We start from the raw sequence: 25642 nt of genomic DNA, 5'->3' as shown, positions 1-25642 counted from the left end.
CATTGTGGCGTATATTCGCTTAGATTGTCTGTGCTGAAAGCTGCAACATCTGTGATAAGTATATTAAGTTATTGAAATATTCCGGAAGGATGGAAAAACCGAGCAGAATGTAGCAGCATTGTGAATAAGTTCTCTTCTTTGCTCAAATATCATTGTTTGCTGTTCATGTAGAGCACAGAACAGCTTGGAGTTAACATTTTGGCACCTGAGCATTCGATATGAAGTTCTCAGACACTGGTCTTTCTACTGATCAGAGATTTGCTCTGGAGAGATTGGTGACAGCTAGCTTGCTAGCTTTGGATTTGTGGTGGTTATTTTTCATATCCAGCACAAGGATGGCATTGTGGCCAAGAAGACGTTATCATTGCCAAAATCTTGCCTTCTTGCAGTTGGTGCTCCAAAAGCCCTTGGGATGGCTTCAGGAATGGCAGTAGGAATCTATGTGAGAGAGATAAGTATTCTATGATTATTGACTATAAATATTTGTTGTTTTTAGCATTAATTTTTAAATATCTCTCCATGATAGGTTGGTTTTATCTCTCTTGGTTGCAAAAGCAATGAGATAGGGATATTGTCATGATGATTCAAAGGGAGATGGTTTGAGCGAGGTTACATCAGCTATCTTATTGTCATGATCAAATGTCCCTACTGAGAGGGAGTCTCTATTGAGAGAGAATCTGTCATTCTTAAACATGTTGTTGAGTTCTTCTTTGTAGAAGTTCGAGGTGCAATCCTTTGTTAATGAGTTCTCTGTATAGAAGTTAGAGGTGAAATCTCTTGTTCCACCTTCTGTGTTGAGGCATGGCGGATCTACCCTCTGCGTTGAGGCATGGTGGAAATACATTTTTCTCTAGGAGAACTTTGAGGTGAAAGCCCTTGGATCCACCCTCTACGCTGAGATGTGGTGGAAATGCATTCTCTTTTGGGGCAAGTTTGAGGTGAAAGCCCTTGGATCCACCCTCTATGTTGAAGCATGGTGGAAATGCATTAATCTCTGGGAGAAGTTTGAGGTGAAAAGCCCTTGGACCACCCTCTGCGAGTAGACATAGTGGAGTCATGTGTGTGACTCTATGACTTTAATTTTATGTACTTATGGTGAATTATGTTATGCTGAGATAACATGTTTTAATGAGAATCTATATGATGAAAAATTATCATTAACATCTTTGGTTGCAGCTATGTGCTTGTCTTACTAAAGATCTCTCTCTCTTGCTAAGAGGGAGTGTTGAAGATTGTAGCTGCGATAAAGATCTTTATCTTTGATTTTACGAAACAGAAATATGACCGCTATAGTCATATTTAGCTGAAGAAGACGGTAGTAATAATATTTGAGATAATATTTATAAATATGTGTCACGCAAAGAGGCATGCATATGGAAATATGAAGAGTTGTACATTTGGAAATTAAGGAGACCTTCAGTTGTGTACTGAAGAGTCTTTCTATTATTGTATCAAGGGAAAAGCATTGTACACTTGAACATTTTTATCATCAATGTTTTCGTGGTGTGGTTGGGTTTTGCCCTTTAAGTGGACGGATTTCCCCCGGTTAATCTATTGTGCCTTTTGTACCTGTTTTTGTTCTTTGTTATTGTTGTTTATCTTTATTTTTGGGCAAAATTTAACATATTATTGCTTCGATTATTTATTAAGCAAGCATCTATACTTGATGTGTGTATGTTGTAGTGATAATTGGTACCAAGCATCAACTCCACCTAGCTTTAGAACTATGAGTGTCTTACTCTTGACAACAGCACAAGAGAGAGTTAAATTGGTCATTCATAACACTTAGGCAAAATTGTACCTATATGAACAATGTATCTGTCATTGCATTATTATACCTCCAATTACCGTACAGGTAAAATACAAATTGACCTTGCACATTTGTGATAGACCAATGATTATCTATGTATAGTCTAGTATTCGCAATTGTTGCGGTTAAGTTGTTTAATTTATATGTTGATTCTGATGTTAAATGGTTATTTTATAATTATCAGCAAATTTATCTGAGTTGCATTTCATTTAATTGGAATTGAATAAGTTAATCACTTGGAGTTTTTGAGCATTTTTGGTTTATTTAAGGGTTTTATTTTAGCCTATTTGGCTTAGGGAAAAAGTACCCTTTAATTGGGAAAAAAATTATTCATTTTCATCATCTTTTTTATTTTGAATCAAATTTTGCTCCAAAACCTATTGGAGAAAAGTGATCCTTCGCTTGTTGGAGTTGGCTCACTTATAAGATTTTTGGAGGTTACGGCACGTTGGGTTAGTGTCGGGATCACTCCAATTTGTTGGCATTGTTGTTCGAATCTATGGTGTTTCAAGTCTTCTCTGCTGTTTTTTTTTTTGCCATTATGTGAGGTAGGACTGCTCATAACTCCTTAGTTGCTCAATTATTTTGTTTGTGTTGGTTGCATATGCATAGCAAGATGAATTCTATGTTTTTCCCTACATGTTTGGTTCAATTCCATCTCCATTTGGGTTTTTATAGATTTTTTATGTTTTTGGTATTTTGGAATGTGAGTCCGTATAATCATAATGTTATGTTGTATGTTTTTCCATGTGTACCCGGAATAGGAATTTAATTGGACATTTATAATGTTGTGCATTGGGAGACCGGTATGTTTTCCCTAATTTGTTTGATTCCAACTTTGGAATTTTGGTGTTTTTTGAAGGATCGTCGATGAAGGCGAACTTCAGGACAGGGTTTTAATCTACAAAGGAATTTTGTGATTAGTTTGAGTAGAGGGTATCATGTCCCCATTTTAAGATTCAATTTTTGATAGGGATTTTAAGATAGAATTTTAATAATAATTAAATAATAGAATATTATTTAAGTAAATACTGATAATAAAATCATATATTAAAATTAAGACTAAATATAATAAATAATAAATAACAATAAAATATTTTTATTATAATATAACTAACATATGATATAATTTATTATCATAAAATAAGATATAAAAATAAATAACAATTAAATAATAATAAAATTACAATGAATAAATAAATAAAATTAACTACAAGAAATAATATTGTAAAAAACAAATTACCTTTCCAAATAGAATTTAATAATTAATAATAAACTTAAAAATAAATAAGCAACTAAATGATATAATATAAATTAACTAGGCAAGAGCCTACAACACAACGGTAAATTGTGAGCCTCTCACCTGGGAGGTCTTGGGTTCGAGTCTACTTGAGACTAACACATAATAATAATTAATATCCACAAACAGTAACAATAAATAATAAATATTCTAGGCTTCAGCCATTTACCAATCAAAAAAACATATATAAGTTAACTAAATCTAATGACCATGGGCCATTTATTTCAATGTTCGGTTGTGGTTTCTCATGTAATTGATTGTCACATCCATGACCTTGTCAGATATCATCTCTTGCTTGCTTGGCAATTGAAGGTAGGGTGTAATTGGCTCAAAGGGATAAAGGTCATTGACAAAGGCTCCTAACTGATGTTTTGACCTGGATGCAAATTTAACTCTCATATGCTAGTGTTTATAACTATTTCTTGTAAATGGTATTTGAGTATCTAATGTGTGCAGAATTAATAGGGAAGATATTGAATGAGTGGTGTTATTGAACAATGGAAAATTGGGAAAGAGAAGATTGCCTGTACATCTTATTTGGTGGTTTTGTACGCTTGTGTGATAAAACCTTAATAACTTCCCCAAATGATGTTTAAGCATGGCATCTATCACTAGAGGTTTTTATAGGCAAATATTGGAGCATGTTGTACAACCAAATTTACAGTCAATTTTGGGCTCCCATAGTTCTGACTATTTAGGAAACTGAGACATACTATTGTTATTTGTATTGTATGAGTAATGGATGAGGGTTTTCTTTCTAGTTCTTTCCTTGAGGAGCTCGTTTTGAACCTGCTTTTTATATATTATATAGTGGCTTCCACTTTTGCAGAAAAATAATAAAAGCTCAAGAGATATTTAATAAAGAATTGTGAATACTTCAAAATAAGATATAAAAGGGAAGAGAGTTTATTTAAAGGGGAAAAAGAGGAGAGGAGAAGAGAGTAGTTAAAAAAGAATAAAAGGGAAGGGGAAAGGAATGAGAAGAAAATAAGGGACTTTTTCAAAAGGATGTGACTCTTCGAAAAGGATTATAATTATGAATAATTATGAATGGTTGTGACTCTTCGAAAAGGTTGTAATTATGAAGTGTTGTAACCTTTTGAAAGGATTGTGATTATAAAGGGTTGTGACTTTTTTGGAAGGATGTACATGACAAATAGAACAATATTTATAAATCACCATTGAACAAGAAAAAAAAAAGAATCATATAAAAAGGAGAAAATAGTATAAGATAACAAAAGAGATATAATTGCATACCTCTTCACATATATTTAACAAGAGAAGCAAGGCAGATCTAAAAGGCGGTAAAGGCATCGTATAGGTGTATATAAGGTATGTTATATATTCAAAGTTTTCTTTACATTAATATATGATACATCAATAAATACATGATATATACATGAAATTTCTTGAAGAGATCAAGAGAGTCCTTAGAGAAGGGAAGAGAATGGTCTCAAACATCTTTAGTGTTAGTATCAGAGATGGGCGTAACTTCCCATTTGACCAACACCAACCTAGGTAGATATAATCTCTATAATGTCAATATGTGAGAATTGTCTCCATCTAACTAACATGACTGACATTGATATAATCTCTATAATGTTGGTAAGTGAGATTGATAATCTCCATCTAACTAACATATTTGAGATTGAGGAATCAATATAATGTCAATATGTGAGATTGATGATCTCCATCTAACTGACATGCCTGAGATTGAGGAATCTCTATAATGTCAGTATGTGAAATTGGTGATCTTAATTTGACTGGCATGCCTGAGATTGATGAGTCTTCATAATGTCGGTATGTGAGAATAATAATCTCCATCTCACCAACATGTCTGAAATAAATATAAAAATGTCGATATGAGAGAGTGATTTCCATCTAGTGGACATAACCCAGAGAAATATAATCTCCTTTCCAAATTATTCTAATGAGTCAACATATGCATATGTGATAAAGCCTTGGATAGGGAATATACCTTCCAAGAAGAAATCTTAGGGGGTGCACTCCAAAGAAGACAGTTGATTAACAAAGGGTTAGGAAACTCGATTTGAAGACATCCTTAAGGTTTGGGTTAGAATTGGGGTAGAATGTAATAGTAAGACTTGTTATTGTTTGATTTTGACATTTCTTTTGCAAGTTTTACTCATCAACCCCTACTAGAAGTGACATTACATACTTCTATGGATTCCGCAAATTTCAAGGACTCCTGAACTTCATGCTATTTTGTTTTTGTTGCCAACTCGGCAATCTTCAATATTTCTTGAAAATTGCCAAAAAATTTCCCACCCGTATTCCACCACCAACACTTTGTGGTATTTTCAACAGTAAGCAACTTAGTAGAGTTTTTTGGTTTTTTTTTGGCACTTTTTCAAGCCCGCGATTTAAGCCTATGCCATTTTTGACCACCAACAGGTCAGATTTCTCTAACCTTTAATTTTTCACAGCGTTTGTTTAGAGCACATTGCGGCCGATTTTGGTCTCTTTTATTTTGAGATTTTTTTTGGAATTTTTAGGAATTTTTTGGGCAATTAATTTTTTGGTGGATCTAGGTTTCAAAATGCCTTCTGACCTGCTCATAACATGGGAGGGTTTTAATGATTCTTCCCCTTAAAAATTTTTTATTGGCTTTTAATAATTTTTCCCTTTAAAGAATTAGTTGGGTTTTACCGTTTTTCCTCAAAAATGGAGTTTTGTATTCTCCGATCCATGTCTTCACTTCAATTTGCTTTTGATCAATTTTTCACCTCAACAAATGGGTTTTGGTTGATTTTTTGCCTCAAAAATCATTTATGGTTTTCGTAATACACAAAGTTTGCATGGAATGTTATTTTAGGGTTTTTACCCTTTTTCTTAAAAAATAATGTTTTGCACTCTTCAAATCATGGTATTTTGCATTCTACTCATTTGCAATAGTTCAGAGGATTCTACAACTATTCTTAGTATATATCTTTGTTTCCAGGAAAGGAAAGGAAATCTTAGAATGTTTCTAGAGTCAATTGTGTTATTGTTTTTTGCATCGACATTTCAAATCACACTCTATGATCCATCATATTCTCTATCTTTCTTCATCTTGATGATGGACACAAAGTTTGCATGGGATGTTATTTTAGGGTTTTTACCCTTTTTCTTGAAAAATGATGTTTTGCACTCTTCAAATCATGGTATTTTGCATTCTACTCATATGCAATAGTTCAAAGGATTAAGCAACTATTCTTAGTATATATCTTTATTTCCAGGAAAGGAAAGGAAATCTTAGAATGTTTCTAGAGTCAATTGTATTATTGTTTTGTGCATCAACGTTTCAGATCACACGTTGTGATCTATCATATTCTCTATCTTTCTTCATCCTAATGATGGATCACAAAGTGTGATCCATCATGTCAATGCAAAAAACAATAACACAATTGAATCCAGAAACATTCTACGAATTCTATGGATTGTGGAAATCTGCTCTCTACTAAGGAAAGGAAAGGCATCCAACATCAAGTTAGATGTTTCTCTAATGATTTTTGGTCAGTGATTTTGCACATTCTAGGAGGGTCAATAGAAGAGTCAATTGTAGGGTCTACTCTTACACAAGCAAATCATTCCGATGAACGGGACCATCTTCTCCATTTTTCTTTAACTACACTTGGTCGTTGGCATCTTGTGGATCCAAGGACGGTCTCAGTAGCAGCAGCAAAATGTTTTGAATCTTTTATGACTACAACACATGTATCATCTTCTACATGGTAGTTGATAGAATGACTATTAAGGGAGGGTATTAGAGTTATTTTAGGTATCTTAGATTCTTTCTATATTTAGCTCCTTCTTCTAGAACCTTAATTAATGGTCATTTACGCTTTCTTATTAGGTTTTCTCAATTAAGTCTATTTTTAGACTGCATTATAATTAGCGTCCATAAACTCTATTTAAGAGTTCATTGTCAATGCAATCTTCATTTATTTTTCTTCGTTCATTATGTTTTTAACAATTTCAAAGAATGTGATTGAGTCCTATGTTTATGGGGTTTTCATATTCCTTATGTATTTGATTGGATGTGTCTTGAAATTGGTGCTCTCGTCAATTGAGTGGCCCTTGTGCACAAGTATTTGCCTACTTTACATATTGGCTTATTTATTGCTTGGCTTGAGATCGCATCTTTAATTACTAATGTTGGTGTTTGAGCTACATCATGAGCATAATTGAGATACACCTTGATGGGATCTTTGAGAGAGTCGTGCTTTTGGCTTGAGAACAATTGAGCTTATCATGATTCATTAAGGTTTTATGACTTTTGGATTTTTTTTCTTGCTTCATGCTTCTTGGTACACTATCTTGCATTATAACTCACTATAACAGGGATGACTTCATTTGATGTTTGGGTAGTGGAGCAGAGTGACTAAGGCGAGTTGGGACACAAAAAGGTTCGGAGATTTCTTAATAAAAACTAATAACTTAAATAAATGAATGCGAAAAAACATATTGACAAGAATTAATAAGACTACCTAGCCATCTAAGGACATTAATCAGAGTTATGTCTTTGAATGGCCATTTGAGGACACTGATCAAAGGCATGGTGTTTGGTTGTATACAGAGATGTTGAGCAAGGATATGACCTAGCCTAGTTGTCTAGGGACGTTATTCGAAGGCTTACTAGAGCCTCCTTGTTTTGAGAAGGACTACTTGAACCCATATGGGCCACCTCATGCCATACGATGACACTCCCACTCTTGAGTCTCTCATCAAGCCACTATTTAGGTATGAGTAGTGACCTTGTGTTTATGGGACTTGATGTCTTTTAGTTGCATTGGGCTTACCATGCCACAATCCAATTGCATGCACTGTATGGCGTCAGCGTTAGCCTTATTTCCTTGAGTGCATTGTGCTTGTATGGACCATGTGACTATCCTCAAAAGCATGATGGATAAGCTTGAAGATCCACATAGTTGGGTGGCTTGACATGTCATTGTTGGAGACCAGCGTACAAGCAGTGGATCGAATCCAATGGCTTCAACGTCAAGCACGTTGTGCTCATTTCTATCCCCTTGCCCTTTCTTCTAGTGCTTGTGTTATTTTGGAAGTCATGTTATTGTTGATGGTGCTTTCTTGCTTAGATTAATTATATAGTGATTTTAGCCTTGATTATGTGTATACACGACTCCCCAATGTGGAGCTAGTTGTACTTTTGTAATACGTTGGTTGACATAGGATTTTGGTAAATTTTTCTAAGTTTTGGGAGAAGCTTACAGATCTGTGCCTGCGCCTACTTTTTGGCATCTACATTGATAGGCTCCTGCAAATATAGAATGGCATCTTCAAGCAACTAATTTGACACTTATTTGTCTCGAAAAATCTCTAAACTTTAGATCAGCGTCTACATTCAATAAACCAACATCTATGATCTTTGGCATCTCCACCACTTTGGAATAAGACATGGATCGGTGTTTGCATTTGCCAATCAATGCCTGTATGGTTTGACACTCAGCCTACCTTGGCTTCTACACTTTTAATTAATTGTCTAGCTTAGTTTTGTAAGTCGAGCAACTGGTGCTTGATTCCTTATGGATTCCTAGATAGTTTTATAGCCTAGTAAATGAACATTGCATGCTTAATCATCTAGGAACACATTATTATTGATCCTTACAATGATTCTCTTTTAGGTGGTTAGGAGGTGACCTCTCCTCTATTTGAAGGTGTGAGTTATTGTCCTACTTAGGCTCTTGTAGCTCGTTCGACAACATCTAAGACCGTATTACACGTCTTAGGAAATGTATGTACCCTGTTCCAAGTGTGTGTTTGGGGTTGTCTTGGAACCCTTGGAGGTGTGTGAAGACTTCCACCTGTGCACAATCACGACATGATCATTGTTATTGTATTATTGCTTATGCATTGTTAACTATACACGCGCGCGGAGAGAGAGAGAGACATGTGTACCCTACTCCAAGTGTGTGTTTGGGGTTGTCTTGGAACCCTTGGAAGTGAGTGAAGACTTCCACTTGTGCACAATCATGACATGATCATTGTTATTGTATTATTGCTTATGCATTGTTAATTATAAACACGCGCACAAGGAGAGAGAGAGAGAGAGAGAGAGAGAGAGAGAGAGAGAGAGAGAGAGAGATCAGTGCATGTTATATTCTACGTTTTCAGGGTTCCTTGGCTGGGTATTACGATATACCCTTCAGTCTTGGTTGGTCCTTATGTTAAATTGCTATATTTTACACTTGGTTGGTCCTTATGTTAAATTGCTATTTTACCCTTGGTTGGCCCCTTGTTATTGTCCAGTTTATTGTTAATAAATAATGTTGTCTACATATATTAAGGGATTCTAACACTAGTTTGGAGGGTCATGACATTGGGGGTGGTGAACATTCACCTCTTTCCTTACATAATCTCTGAAATTCACTCCACCAATACCAAGTGGGATTACATTATCTATGTTATAGTTGAGAACACATGTTACAAATAACGAATTTTCACCACAAAGACTAACAAATTATTACGAGGTAATTGGTAAATACTTGCTTGTTAATAACAGAGACCGAAAGGTCAATTTATACAAAAGAATGAGACGATGTTTCCTTAGGAAACGATCGTAAAGAATAGAAACATTCTATTCCAGAGAAAGCAAAAAAAGAAAGCAAACTAAAGCTAAAGATATTTACAAGATAACCATTAACTAATAATAGACGTCTTATCTATTATTTTGATACCCTCCCTTAATGGTTAATCTATCTAACACACCAAGCTGTCCTCGAAATTTGACAAACTTATCAGGACCAAGAGGCTTGGTGAGAATGTTTGCAGTCTGATCTGTGGTAGGAACATACTGCAGATCTATAGTCCCGTCTTCAACCAGCTGTCGTATGTAATGACAATGAACATCCACATGCTTGGTTCGTTCATGGAAGACTGGATTCCGTGCTAACTTGATAACACCTTCATTATCAACAAACAGAGTAGTCGGTCCTGCTGGTGACATCTGCATATCCCCAAGCATCCGACGAAGCCAAATAGCTTTACATCCTACCTTAACAGTCCCTCTGTATTCAGCCTTTGTAGAAGAGAGAGAAACTGCCTGTTGCTTCTTGCTGGTCCATGTGACTGCACCGGATCCCAAACTAAACACATATCCGGATGTTGACTTTTTATCATCAACAGAGCCTGCCCAATCTGAATCTGTGAACCCACTAAGTTTAGGATTAGAACTCCGAGAATACAGAAGTCCATAATCAGAAGTGCCCTTCACATAACGAAGCACACGCTTTGCTGCCATCCAATGATCAGCCTTAGGAGCTGTCATAAAGCGTGAAATATAGCTGACTACAAAGCTGATATCAGGCCTAGTAGCAGATAGGTAGATGAGGTTGCCTACTAGTTGCCTATACGTAGTATCATCAACAGAAAGAGAATCAGACTTGGCTGATAACTTGAGACCTTTCTCCATAGGTGTAGATGCAGGTTTGCAATCCTGCATTCGGAATTTGTCTAACAAGGCCCTGGCATATTTGGACTGAGAGATGAATATACCAAAAGACTGTTGCCAAACTTCAACACCTAAGCAATAATGCATGAGCCCAAGGTCAGTCATATCAAAAGACTGGCATAAGTGTTGTTTGATTCCCTGAATCAAAGATGCCGAACTGCCAGTGATGATCAAATCATCCACATAGATAACCAGAAGGATGATGTCACTGTCAGTAGTCTTGATGTACAGATTTGAGTCTGAAGAACTCCTCTTGAAGCCTTGATCACTGAGGTACATATCAATCTTGATGTACCATGCCCGAGGGGCCTGCTTCAAACCATAGAGAGCTTTTACCAATCTGAGAACCTGATGGTCTTTACCAGCAACCTTGAAACCAGGAGGTTGCATCATGTAGACCTCTTCATGGAGATCACCATTCAGGAAAGCACTCTTTACGTCCATCTGATGGACCTTCCAGCCAAACTGTGCTGCCATGGCTAGGACTAATCTAATGGTGCTCATCTTTGCAGTAGGAGCAAAGGTCTCCTCATAATCAATGCCCTAACGCTGAGAAAAGCCCTTTGCCACTAAACGAGCTTTGTACTTATCCAAAGTACCATCTGATTTGTATTTGATTTTGTAGACCCATTTGCAGCTAATGGGTTTCTTCCCTGGGGGAAAATCAAAAAAGACCCAAGTGTTGTTCTTCAGCAGGCTCTAGTGTTCAGATTGCATGGCCTATTCCCACTCTGGAATTCCTTTAGCCTCGGAATATGTTTGAGGTTCAAACACACTGTGAATGTTGGCCATAAGAGCAAAGTTAACAGAATCTGTAGTTTTGCTCTTTTTCCGAGCAGTTCTCCCATCAATGAGCTCATCATAATGAAGATCAGCAAGTGTCTTAGCCCACCACTTAGGCCGGAGAGGAGAATTACCAACAGTAGTACTAGCAGATGCTTGATCAGCAGGATCCTCATCAGAAGAATCTGGATCAAACTCAGGTGAAGCATCTTCAAAACGAGGTGATCCTGCAGGAGAAGCCGGAGGTGTCTATACAGGTATCACTAGCAGGACTGGAGCTATAGGAGCTACTGGAGCCCTCCCATCAGGTGGACCTAATGGAAGGCGAACTCCCAAATCATGAACCTGCATAGGCTGGTCTGCTGGATCAGGAACAGGAGAAACAGGCATGAATGGTCCTCGCTGCTCATCAAAGACTACAGCGCGGCTGTATATGAGACGAGATGTCTCAACATCAATAAGGCGGTAGGCTTTGTGAAGACTGCTATATCCAGCAAGCATCAGTTTCTGACTCTTGGCATCCAACTTGGTGCGTGAAGCATCAGGGATCCAAACAAAAGCAAGAGAGCCTAAAACCTTCAGGTGACTGATTCTGGGCTTGCCACCTGACCAGGCCTCTTTCGGAGTTTTACCTTTGACCGTCACTGTGGGTGACCGGTTCAACAGATAAACTGCAGTGTTAACTGCTTCTGCCCAAAAACGCTTCAGAACATGTCTACATTCGAGCATGGAACGAGCCATCTCGGTGATTGTCCTGTTCTGATGTTCAACTACACTGTTCTGTTGTGGCGTGTGGGGTGTGGTGAACTGGCGTTGGATGCCATGTGTATCCAAGAAGCTGGAGAAAACACTAGAACAAAATTCCCCCCCATTGTCTAATCTAAGAGTAATAATAGATTTCCCAGACTCTTTTTCAACTAAGGGTTTAAACTTCTGAAATACAGTAAATGCATCGGATTTCTTTTTAAGGAAATACACCCACATTTTTCTACTGAAATCATCTACAAACAACAAAAAATACCTATACCCAAGAACAGAAGGAGTGGCCATAGGGCCGCAGATATCAACATGAATAAGCTGAAGTACTTGAGAAGCTCGCCAAGAATCGCCACTGGGGAAAGGTGTGCGATGTTGCTTCCCAGCCTGACATGCGTCACAAACTCCAAGGTGTTGGGTTTGAATCTCTGGCAAACCAAGAACAAGCTCATCCCGAGCAAGTTGTGAGAGATAATGCACATTTAAGTGCCCATATCGCTGATGCCAAAGTGTGCTGATGGAAGATCGCCGAGCAGCCATAGCTAAGTCCTGAGAATCACCAGAATCAGTAAGTCTAAAAAGACCATGATCCTCAAGACCAACTGCAACAGTAGACTTAGTCGCCCGATCAGTGATGGTGCACTGATGTGAACTGAAGGTGACTGCCAAGTGTGGAGAATGTCGCAGCAACTGATTGACCGAGAGTAGATTTAGTTCCATCCCTGGAACGTAGTACACATCAAGGAATATGAGCTTCCTCCCAACAGACTGAATTTGAATGTTGCCTTTACCAACAACCGTGTACTCTTCTCCACCACCAAAGATAACAGAATCTGAATAAGGCTGGTAGTCAGTAAACCAGTCTCTGCGGTGAGTGAAATGTCAAGAGGCACCTGAATCAATGTACCAGGCAGATGACTGCACATGATCTGCGGGTCTTTTAGCCATGAAGGCGTAAAAGGCAGATTCCGCCTGTTCAGTGTGCTCTGCACTGTTCGCTTTGGGTTGCGAACCTGATTGCTTAGACTGGGCAGCTAAGCATTTCCGACATGCAACCTTCATGTGACCATACTTGTGGCAATAGTTGCATAGATTGTTCTTCTTTTTGGTACCATCGGATGCTGGAGCAGAAGACTTCTACTGAGATGGTTGCTAAAACTTGCCCTTATCCTTCTGAAAGGATTTCGCAACAAAGGCTTGCTCAGTGGAGGTGGAACTGGAGCTGCTACCGAACTGTTGTTTCCACCGATCTTGCTGAAGCAACAGGTGCAGAGATCAGTGAACTTTAGATCAACACCAGTAGATGTGATGTTGAGAGTCTCGATAAAATGCTCATAGGAATTTGGTAAACTCCGAAGAGTGATTACCACAATATCCTCTTCCTCCATCTTGCGACCGATGGCAAGTAACTGATCACGGATTTCCAGAATCCGATTCAGGTGTGCCTGGAGCGAGGTGCGCTCATCCATGACAATAGAAAACAGAGTGTTTTTCATAAAGAAGGCTCTGCTCTTGTCGAAAGTCTCATGAAGACCTTTGAGATGTGTCCAAATTTCGGCCGCTATCTTGCCGGATGGAATCTGAGAAAGCTGGTCATCAACTACGGATAGTTTGAGAAGCATTACTGCCTCTCGATTGTTTAGATCCCATGTATCTTGATCAGGACCCGGAGAAGTCGGACGCTGCTTAACACCCAAAACAAGTTGATCGGTGTTTCGATATTCGAAGATTGCGATGATGCGCTGCTTCCAGATTCCATAATTGCGACCATTGAATTTGGAATTATGCTCGAGCAGAATATTTGTCAGAGATGCCATGGCACGTTTTTCAATTAAAAACTGTGAAAATCTGTGAAGGCACGTTCTTCGAGGCAAAAATACGGAAGACCCAGAAGAGAGCTCGAAAAACCCAGAAGGAATCTCCTATCGTTTTTTGGATCCGCTGGCTCAAAAATCAAGGCACCCAGAAAAAACGGACGACAACCCAGTTGAGCTCTCGAAAAACCCACCAAGAATTTGAAAACAAAATATTTTTCGACCCCAAAAATTAGGGTTTCGAACAAAACCCTAGCCGTCGGATTGGAGATCAAAAAATGGCAAATTTCTTGAAAAAAATGGTCGAATTTGCTTCCCAGAGCACGATGACAGACTGAGATGGAGCTAAAAAAGTCGTGTTTGACCGCCAAACGATTGGCAGATATGGCAGGAGTCGTAGTTTTTTTTTTAAAAACGCAGAGCTGTAAAACAAATGTCAAACGACCACGATTTTCAGAGTGACCACGATCTGCAGAGAATCGTGTTTTATAGCAAGGCCGAGCCCCTCCGCCAAGAAATCGCGAGTTTCCAACAACAAATCGGACGCGATTTGCAGGTCGCGAATTGGAGGAAAAAAAACCTAAATAGAATATTACGATTTTTCAGAAAAAAGACCTGGCTGAAACTTGGATTTTTTTTTTTACAAATGAATTTCTAAAAAAAATCAAAAAACCCAAGTCGAAAATCTGAGGGTTTTTTTTTTAGAAAACAAGAATCACAGAATAATTTCGAAAATTAGCTTTGATAATTTTGGAAAAGAAATTATAATTTCCGAAAAAATTAAGAAACAGGCTCTGATACCATATTACGAGGTAATTGGTAAATACTTGCTTGTTAATAACAGAGACCGAAAGGTCAATTTATACAAAAGAATGAGACGATGTTTTCTTAGGAAACGATCGTAAAGAATAGAGACATTCTATTCCAAAGAAAGCAAAAAAACGAAAGCAAACTAAAGCTAAAGATATTTACAAGATAACCATTAACTAATAATAGACGTCTTATCTATTATTGTAATACAAATCCCTACAAGGAAATTGATTTGAAACCAGAAACAATTCATTTAGATATGGTAAATTCACCAAGAGAGTACATTTATCTGGAACCAGAAACAATCCAATTTATGAAAGATTAATCTTTAGCTACTGCAGCGTGTATGACAAAAGAAGGAGAAAAAGATGCAAGCCATGGTCAACCAAATGCTGGATCCTAGAAAAATACCAAATAAATCGATTTTAAAAGCAGAGTGTCTAACAGGAAAATATATAGATCAGTTGCCTCTTGATTAGAAATACTTACTCAAAATTCCTTCTTGCTATTAAGAACCTTTCTACTTGGTTGTGATTAAGATTTTAGCATCTATGTAGACTGAAAATATTAGGACAACAAAGTTCTCTCCTATAGTATAAGGCAAGCCCTGAGAAACTAGAATATAAGTAAACATACAAACCTTGCAAAGACATTTGACAACTGCTCAGAAACAGAAGCCGCTAGGTCCACTGATCTGCCTGGTCGAACATGGGGAGAACAAATAGGTGGCATTTGAAAGTCTGTCACTGCACACAATAGAGCTTGGGCAATAATAAGAGTTTTATCCCAGACTCTTGGAACAAATTGAGATAAGGATTTATATGACAGCTTCCAAATTAGAGTGAAACTGACCAATGCAACCTTCATCAGGGGCCTCAGTTGCAGGTGTCATCACTTCCAGTTTCACTGCAGCCAGCATGGTCTGAAATTGCAAAACAAATAGAAATTAAGACAATGTTTGCTTCATATGTCAGATCTTGCCACAAATAAAATTATAAAGATATGTCAATAGTGACACCAACAGCTATGGTCACCATTTTAATAGCAGAATAACCCAAGGTTCAAAAGTAATCAACGAATACAACTTAATAAAGCAAATGTTCAACTTTTTATTCACATTATATAGTGAAGGGTTTGAATTCAAAATACTCAGATGCCATTGTAATTTTCTGAAATTTCATAGAAGTCATCATAAGTTATATGCAAAATACACTTATATTGGAAAGTAAAAATATTCGGCACAAATGTGCTCACTATAATTAGCAGCTGTGGCTATGTACCTACCGTATAATATTATAATGAATTTAAAAGGTTGGAGATGCTTACGTGTGGCACACATCCATTAGGGATACAGGGTCATACTTCTATAAATATTTATATCAGGTGATGAGTAGGTCTTCGTTAAGATTGCTTCTCCATTGCTAAGTTGCAGGATCAAAACCAAAATCGAACTCGTGGGTAGGATATGCTAGTCCAGCAAAAATAAAGAATTGGGGGCTGGGTAAGTTTGGGTACATCCATACAGAAACATATTATAATAATAAATTTAGAAATACATTATAAATTATATATGAAAAATACATATATATACATTATAAATTTATTTTTTTTAGAAGTGGAAATTTTTAATCTGGCCCAAACCAGGTAGGGTCACAAACAGGGGACCTCATCCCCAACTTGAACACATAGCATCAGCAAATAATCCAGACCCGCAAGCACAACAATGCACTAGGGGCACAAAGTCCACAAGCACACTAGCCCCATGAGGACCAGGAGCACAGTCCTGAGCACTAAGTCATTTGGCATGAGCACCAACAGCATCAACATGAAGGTTCAAAACAGCTTACACTAATTTAATGAGAGCACAAAGCCTGTGATCACAATAGCCTAAAGCTGATTTCCACCTTAGTATCAACAACAACAACAACGCGATGTAAACATCACATCATGTGATCAACAGCATTATTTTATTTATAGCTGATAAAGTTGTATAGCCTTTTTTTTAATTATAATTTTTAAATATTAAATTAATTTTGTTTTATAAATTTATTTTATTTTTTATAAGCAAGAGGCCAAAGCCATTGATTAAAATAGTAAAAAATTACAACCCAACTCAAGAGGCACTGAGAAGACAGAGTTGGGTAAAAGTCCTTCAGTTTTGCCTGTCATTTGAAAGATACAAAAGAGAGATACAATATGTGAATCAGAATTTTCTTCCCGCGTTTTATTGCCCATTCAAATTCCCTTGATCCAATTCAGTCCTGAAATAACACAGCCATTTAACTATGGCTTTAAAGGAGATAAGAGGACTAAGAACTATCATTAATGAAACAAAGAAGAGGTACAAAAAAATACAGATGAACATAAGAAGCATTTGTTTATCAAAAACTGAATTCAAAATACATAGCCCAAATGAAAAGTCACTCGGATTAAAAATAAGATTAAGATTATTGAGTAGTCAAAGTGTATTTATGCTTCTTTCCAATGAGTTTAATTTTATGGCAGCACAAATTCAACATTCACCTTTCTTAAAATGAATTCATTACACACTTTAATCTTCAGAAAATTTTGATTGCTTTACAGATTGACATTTCTTTAACAACCTGGATTTTCTATGAACGGACGCATTAAAGACAAAAATCTTTAAGAGTTCCGATTACTTTCAAATTTTACATGTTTCCTTCCCATCTTTTAAATCAATAAATCTAACGGTGCGGAAATCAATTATAAACTGGAACTGTAAATAATGCTTTTTCCAAAACAATTTTTTTAATTCTTGTGCATGCCACAAATAAAATATTTTTAATTTTACAAAACACATCACTTTCTTGAAAATCAAAACTCCTATTGGCTCATCAGTGCATGTACAAAAATGCGCAGCTGCTAGTTATATTTAAATGTATAAATAAATATTTATAATTATATATGTATTGAGACCATATTTAATCTTATATACTATTTGACTTTAAAAGGGGAAATCTAGATGTTACCAAGCAGGTGTTGATGTGAGTTTTTGTACAACTACATAACATATTAGTAATTGAATATCTGATACGGAGTATCAAACACACAATTCCTCTCTTGAAAAGTTAATGCTCATGGGATATGAGAATAACTCCAATGTTCCTTACACTTGTGGATACTCGCTCAGTTTATCGATATGATTCGCTAGTAATCACGTAGGTAGCCTTACGCTATTCATTCGAGGATGACTTGGGCCTTTGGTGGGATGATGGTGGTGATGGTATGAGTTCCAAATGGTGTTGATGGTGATGGTGATGGTGATGGTGATGGTGATGGAGGAGGATGTAGCACCAGATAATGCTGATTGCGTGAGGAGACAATAATGCTTCTAATGACTTCTACCTTCCTAACTTTCTTAGAGTGAAATCCGACTACTCAACTACTCGCTATTCTACTCCTACTCCTATGAATGGAAAGATTAGCAAATGGACAGGGATCGAATCTAATGAAAGTTAACCAGCAGCTCCACCTCCATAAATGCAATGATTCAAAGGAAAATGAACTAGTTTACCACACAAGGCTTCCCAACAAGCCGCTAGGATGCTAGTGGTCTAGTATTGATCCCTATCAAACATCTACTAACATCACCATACAATTAGCAATCTACTTCTACTCTAACAACATGAAATGAAATCCTACTTTAATTTGAGAGATGAGAAGAACCATGCAATACACCAAAATGATCATGTATATCCACCATGCAAGCCACAACAATGAATAGAAAACAATTTTGATAGTATTTTGGCAACAATTCTCCAACATAACTCTCTCACAAATGAAAGCAAAATAGCCTTATATAGAGACCAAAATTACAACCGATGGTAGAGATGAAAAGCAAAATCAACAATCCAGATTGGATCCTAGAAACCCTAATTAAGGTTGCCACCCCATCGGCCAATGAGAAGATGCCACCTCGTCGATGAAGAAATGAAAAAAGTGGAAAAGTAGCAACCAATGAGAAGGCACCAAAATGGTGGCCAATCAGAATTAGACACTTGTTCTATCCTAGAAGAAAGGGAAATTGCCACTTGGGCTTACATCAAATGATCTTCTAATATAAATCTCCCTTTTTCTTTCATTCTTTTAGCTAACGCAATAAACTTAGCTAGCCTTTCGTTGACTTCTTCTATGGGAGGACAAGGTGTGTGCTTTATCTCGAGCTCCGCCAATTTCATCACGCTGTTTGCTGCTTGTAGTGTCTTTTCATGATCCTTCTCATACTCTTTTGCGAATCCAATGAAAGCATTTAGGGAGGAAAGGGTGTTCAAATGTTTCTTCTTGATAGCAACCTTTCCTAGCTCATCCAATCTTGATCCAAATCTTGTCTCATTCATATCCTCTTCTCTAATGTCTTCAAAATCAAGTGTCATCCCAACATCGCTCATCATGGTTGAAATGGAAGTGTCGATGTTTGGGCTGTGTTGTGCAACTGCCTTCTATATATCTTCTTTGCCAAGGAGGATTGTCTTTCCTTTAGTCTGCCCTTTACCTATATCATATTTACCATACCGACATTGGTATCGATTATTCACCTCATTTTCAAGATTAAAGTTGTTTTGGGCATCATATCCTCTATCTTTCTTAGTGTTTGTTCCCTTAGGATTCTTGCTTGCACTAACCTCTACCATCTTGTCAACATATGATAGGATGGTGAAGTGGTGGATAATGAATGCAAGAAGAACCAAGGGAGACAATATCTAGACAAGAACGAAAGAAGGAAATCAGCTAAAGGACCCCTTTCAACTCTAAATGATTTGAAGTTACCCTTTACCAATAGCTGGGTCTCTTTTTGGATTTTTACCTGTATCATGTTTACTGTACCGACATTGGTATCGGTTATTCACCTCATTTTCGAGAAGAAAGTTGTTTTGGGCATCATATCCTCTTTGTCTTTCTTAGTGTTTGTTCCCTTAGGATTCTTGCTTGCACTAACATCACCATCTCATCAACCTATGATAGGATGATTGAGTGGTGAATAATGAATGCAAGAAGAACCAAGGGAGACAATATCTAGACAAGAACGAAAGAAGAAAGTCAGCTTAAGGACCCCTTTCAACTCTAAATGATTTGAAGTTACCCTTTACCAATAGCCGGATCTTCTTTTTGGAATTTAGGATCAAACTTCGAGAATTTCAAACCCTTTGCAAATCTTGAGGCCCTAGCTGAAAAAATCGGAATTTTGTGCTCTTGAAATTTCCCATGCATGTGCCAAAAAAAATCAGACTTTTTCACTTGTTTTCTTCACCAACAAAATCATCCAATCTCTAGGAGAAAATCACAGCCCCTCTTGAAGATCAGAATTTTGTCTTCCACAAATTTCGGCTCCCACAAAATTCAACTCCCTCAAAATTCGCCTCACACAAAATTTGCCTCCCACAAAATTCACCAAGCAAGAAGAGTGTAGATCTTAGGAAAATCGGTCAAGGAAGAGAAAATCTGCTCCTAGCCAAAAATCACCTAAGCACCAAAGAGGAGTGAGGAATGAGGAAATGAGAGTAAAGAGTTTCCTCTTATACCCAACTTGCTCATCCTCCCTAGCTGGCCGACTGGGACCTTGGGAGCAAAAATAAATTAATTAGAACACAAGACATGGCCCCCAATTAAATGTTTGGCTAAAAACTAACTTTGCCAATATGAAATTTACTTTTTTAAATTGCCAATTAGACCAAAATTGCAAAAAGAAAGTAAATAATGCCTTGGAGATGCTAAATGTTTTCATTTAATGACGATTTAGCAATTAATATATCATTAAAATCGGATTTTCGCTAGCCAAAAGCCATTTTTCAATATTAAATTACCAATTTCATTAAAAGCTTAAAAATTTTCAAGACAATTTTAATCTATTAAAGCAAATTTTTGCAATTCAATTCAAATCAATTTTGCTAAGCAATTTTAGTTTTTGACACAAATAAAATCATTTCTCTAAAGTCTAAAATTGATTTTGCAATTCGATTTCATCATCACAAAAATTAATTTTCTCACCGAAAAAATTCAAGATTTTCCAAAAATTCAAATCTAACAAAATTTCACTTTTTTGAAAATTATCCACATTTACACAATTATATCCAAATTTTCAAAAAATCGTCTAAGTACAAATTTTACAATTTTATCCTGCCTAGTGTTGTTCTTTGAAATTTTTGTCCGGCCTAAGGATGAAATTGGTTGTTCTGGAAAATCAAGTCAAAACCGGGTGAAAATAAACCTAGCCCTCTCCCCTCTGGCCCTGAAGGTGTCCAAGACTTAAAATTTTCAAAAAAATTGAATCAAAATTTTTTGGACAGCTCAAAAATTTGCCAAGGCGATGAAACAAAGGGGGTCCCCAAAAATTTTGGGGCGATGGTGTGAAAACCTCACAACATCTAGCATCAACCCAAAGAAATGTTCCTGAACATTTCAAGATATAAGTAACTTTGAACAAAAATCTCAAGGTGGCTTACCCGAAAACCTCCTTAAGTACAAGCACTCAACAAGGGAAAGAACTCTCAAGTTGATCCTAAGCACCTTGACCATAAGTTACCCACGTGTGTGCAAATGATTTATTCCCCGCTCGATGAGAACTTGATAATCTCTCAGATCCATCAAACTTAGCTTATTATAATTTCCTTACTTCAAAAGCAACCTGGATAGAGCCCTGCTACCAGTCAGGCGTCTATAGCCCCGACGAAGTTATTGCTGTGGCACCACAATCATGGTTCACTTTTAGTAATTATTTTTATAGCATCGGTAGAGATGATTGCACACCCTTGAACCAAATTTCATCTTTATTTTCACTTTGATACTGCCTTTTCTCTTTTCTCATGATATTTTCTCTTCTTTTCTTTTCTTTTCAATCTTTTGTTTGGTTTGCAAGCAATGAAGCTTGCGGAGGGTTTGGAAGACCACAGTGGTGCTAAAGCAAGCGTATGATTTTACTAAGTCCAATTTTACTTCAAAACATCAAGAACTTAGAGCAATTAAGTGTGAGTAGAATGTTGTAACCATGTCAAAGATAACTTAAGAACCTCCATCGAGTTTGACCCAAATTTAGTACAAGTCCTGCCATAGACCAACAATTAAACACATCCTTTAATCTCTGAACCTTGTTAAATATACTCAAGAAATGAACAAGACGGACTCCGTTTTGTCACCAAAAATGTAAAATCCACACACCTCACCCACGAGTGATAACATGGACCCCCTTCTGAACTTGCAAAGGCCCAAAACCAAAATCTACTTCCAACTGAGGGAAGCTAAAAAAAAAAAATTCAAGTTAAATGACTTGATGCAAATCTAATCTACCCAACTGAAAGGAAACTTAATCTAAGCCACACACGAAAGCAAACTAAACTACTCTTCTGAACCAAATGGTCCAAGACAAACCTACCCTAACTATGTACAAGACCCTAAAGGGACAACACTAACCAATCTAATATATACACTGGATCTAACATGGTTTCTCAGGATGTTCAAAAGTAACAAGGTTTGGGTGATAGTTCTCAATTTCGCAAACTCATCCTTGTACTCTGAAAAAAATTGTCACCTCAAACTCAAACTCTAGAAAATTATCATGCAAGACCAACAATTTAAGAAATTCATAGGGTCCATGATTAATCCAAATACAAGTTGTTTCTCCAGAATTTTCATAATCAAAATAAAAATTTTCAAACCTTTCATCGTTAAGAACAGGGAAAGAAACAACCTGGTGTGACTCAAATTCAAATGGAACCTACAAATTCTCCACGGCCTCAGGAAGTCAAAGTTGATGGTGAACCATCCCAATAGCATCAACACCAAACTTATTGGTAGTCCAAGAAGGATCAATCTTGGAATCAAGCTCATGAAATATCGTCTTTGGGGGCTTGTCCCTGTGAACAATGAACCATGAATCCTTGTGAATCTCCTCAAGTGTATCCTCAAAAACCAAGGATTCCTTGATATTCTCCCCATCAAACACCTCTCCAAGTTGCTCGAACACAATATCCAACTGTAGCATCAACCCAAACTGTGTCTTTATTTTCCTTTTCCACGGGAGCAACTTGATCACCACTTAACAATCCTTGCACATCCTCACCAATAGGAGCTTCATCATCTATTTCCATTTAAATTCTCTTTAGGAACATCTTGTAATTCTTTATGTAGACTCTCACCAAACACAGCACCTTCAAGACCAGTAGGAGAACCATCATACGTCTTTGTGAGTTGCCCATCAGCTTCCATTTCAAGTGGCAAATTTTTTGGGGGTTGAAGTTGATGGTGAATCATGCCACTTGCAACAACTTGATCACCTTGAAATGCTTCGAGCAATGACTACTTTTGTATTTCTTCTATAGGATCTTCAAGCATCCCCCCAAAAAACTGTAGCGAAAATAGTGCCTTGTATCGGTTTATCAAAATTTTCCTCATATTTGAACTCTCTTGTGATATCTTGTAATTCCTTGTTCACCTCACCCACTTGATTATCTTCCTCTTTAAGGATATTTGAAACTTCCTACAATCCATCCTCAAGAGTCACCACTTCAATTATGCATGAAGGATCACCAAAGATTTCTTTTTCAACCTCCTTTCGAGGTTCCATTTGTAATTCTTCGTGTGCTCTCACATGTTGACTTTTGCCTACCATCCTTTCTTTCTCTTGGATAAATTCAATTGTTTCCTCGATTTTCTTGTCAACCTCTCCAACTCGTGATATAATGTGCGAAGGTTCATCCACTAGTTCATCTTGAATATTAGAATCAACCATATCATCTTGATAAATGTTACCTTCTTCATTCTTTGGTGTTCGCCCTAAAAGCTGAAAGAAATTTTTACCACCTCCCACTGATATTTCCTCATACCAACCCAATTGAAACTTGACCAAGTCAATGGTGTCTTGGCAAGATGGGCAAGTAGACTCAAAATGTGAGAGACCGTGTACCGTGCACCAAGAACTTCTTCCATATATGTTTTTTGGTTCCCTATTGATATCTTCTTTGGAAACAAGAAAATCTTTCTCTGAATTGACAAGGACCACAGGCTCATGTATTTGTGAAAAAGAAAATTTTCCTCTTAATGCCAAGTCCACTCTTAAGAGAAACACCAAAATATCCAACTCCACATGATCTGTCGTGCTATGTATCCCACACTTCCCTGATGCTGCAAGTTGAGAAAAATCCAATGAAGGTAACCTTTTGTTCAAATCAAACAAAATGGGAAGAATGTCCACCTGTCTATCCATTGAGAAACCTTTCTTTCTTCCTCTTCTTTTTTTTTTGAATTTTTTGATTTTTTGATTTTTTTTATTTTCACTTTAAAGGAGATCTCTTATCTCAAATCTAACTTTGAAAGCTCTTTCCTCAATCTCCACTCTGAATTTCCAAGTTGATCCAAGAATGAAAATCATTCAGCCCTCCTTCTAGTGCCAAGATAATGTTGATGTGAGTTTCTATACCACTACATAACATATTAGTAATTGAATATCTGATACGGAGTATCAAACACATAATTCCTCTCTTGAAAAGTCAATGCTCATGGGATATGAGAATAACTCCAATGTTCCTTACACTTGTGGATACTCACTCAGTTTATCGATATGATTCGCTGGTAATCACGTAGGCAGCCTTACGCTATTCATTCAAGGATTACTTGGGCCTTTGGTGGGATGATGGTGGTGATGATATGAGTTCCAAATGGTGTTGATGGTGATGGTGATGGTGATGGTGATGGTGATGGTGATGGTGATGGAGGAGGATGTAGCACCAGATAATGGTGATTGCACGAGGAGGCAATAATGCTTCTAATGACTTCTACCTCCCTAACTTTCTCAGAGTGAAATCCGACTACTCAACTACTCACTACTCTACTCCTACTCCTATGAATGGAAAGATTAGCAAATGGATGGAGATTGAATCTAATGAAAGTTAACCAACAGCTCCACCTCCATAGATGCAATGAGTCAAAGGAAAATGAACTAGTTTACCACACAAGGTTTTCCAACAAGCCGCTAGGATGCTAGTAGTCTAGTATTGATCCCTATCAAACATCTACTAACATCACCATACAATTAGCCGTCTACTTCTACTGTAACAACATGAAATGAAATCCTACTTTAATTTGAGAGATGAGAAGAACCATGCAATACACCAAAATGATCATGTATATCCACCATGCAAGCCACAACAATGAATAGAGAACAATTTTGATAGTATTTTGGCAACAATTCTCCAACATAACTCTCTCACAAATGAGAGCAAAATGACCTTATATAGAGGCCAAAATTACAACCGATGGTAGAGATCAAAAGCAAAATCAATGATCTAGATTGGATCCTAGGAACCCCAATTAGGGTTGCCACCCCATCAGCCAATGAAAAGATGCCACCTCGTCAATGGATCAATGAAAAAAGTGGAAAAGTAGCAACCAATGAGAAGGCACCAACATGATGGCCAATCAAAATTAGACACTTGTCCTATCCTAGAAGAAAGGGAAATTGCCACTTAGGCTTACATCAAATGATCTTCTAATATAAATCTCCCTTTTTCTTTCATTCTTTTAGCTAAGGCAATAAACTTAGCTAGCGTTTCGTTGACTTCTTCCACGGGAGGACAAGGTGTGTGCTTTATCTTGAACTCCACCGATTTTAGTATGTTGTTTGCTACTTGTAGTGTCTATTCATGATCTTTCTCATACTCTTTTGCGAATCCAATAAAAGCATTTAGGGAGGAAAGGGTGTTCAAATGTTTCTTCTTGATAGTAACCTTTCCTAGCGCATCCAATCTTGATCCAAGTCTTGTCTCATTCATATCCTCTTCTCTGATGTCTTCAAAATCAAGTGTCATCCCAGCGTCGCTCATCATGGTTGAAATGGAAGTGTCAACCTCTGGGCTGCGTTGTGCAACTGCCTTCTGTATATCTTCTTT

The 25642-nt window shown here is 37.1% G+C and overlaps 1 protein-coding gene across 2 annotated transcripts in view; it reads right to left on the bottom strand.

Annotated features, from left to right (window-relative positions):
* The window catches only part of LOC149535354 (3'-5'-exoribonuclease family protein), an 83183-nt gene that overhangs the window by 30052 nt on the left and 27489 nt on the right, over positions 1-25642 (bottom strand). The window contains exons 3-4 of one of the 2 annotated variants that reach the window (XM_089803707.1): positions 15597-15666; positions 15385-15490 (exon numbers count right to left, since the gene is read on the bottom strand). In XM_089803707.1, coding sequence (XP_089659833.1) covers positions 15385-15490; positions 15597-15666 — 176 coding nt within the window. The remainder of the gene's footprint in view (positions 1-15384; positions 15491-15596; positions 15667-25642) is intronic. The other variant, XM_089803708.1, reaches the window with a different exon arrangement.

This window comes from Cupressus sempervirens, chromosome 10 (genome assembly GCF_028749045.1).
Source record: "Cupressus sempervirens isolate cs-2001-9-10 chromosome 10, ASM2874904v1, whole genome shotgun sequence".
Lineage (NCBI taxonomy): Eukaryota > Viridiplantae > Streptophyta > Pinopsida > Cupressales > Cupressaceae > Cupressus > Cupressus sempervirens.
This window is presented reverse-complemented; position numbering and strand designations above follow the sequence as displayed.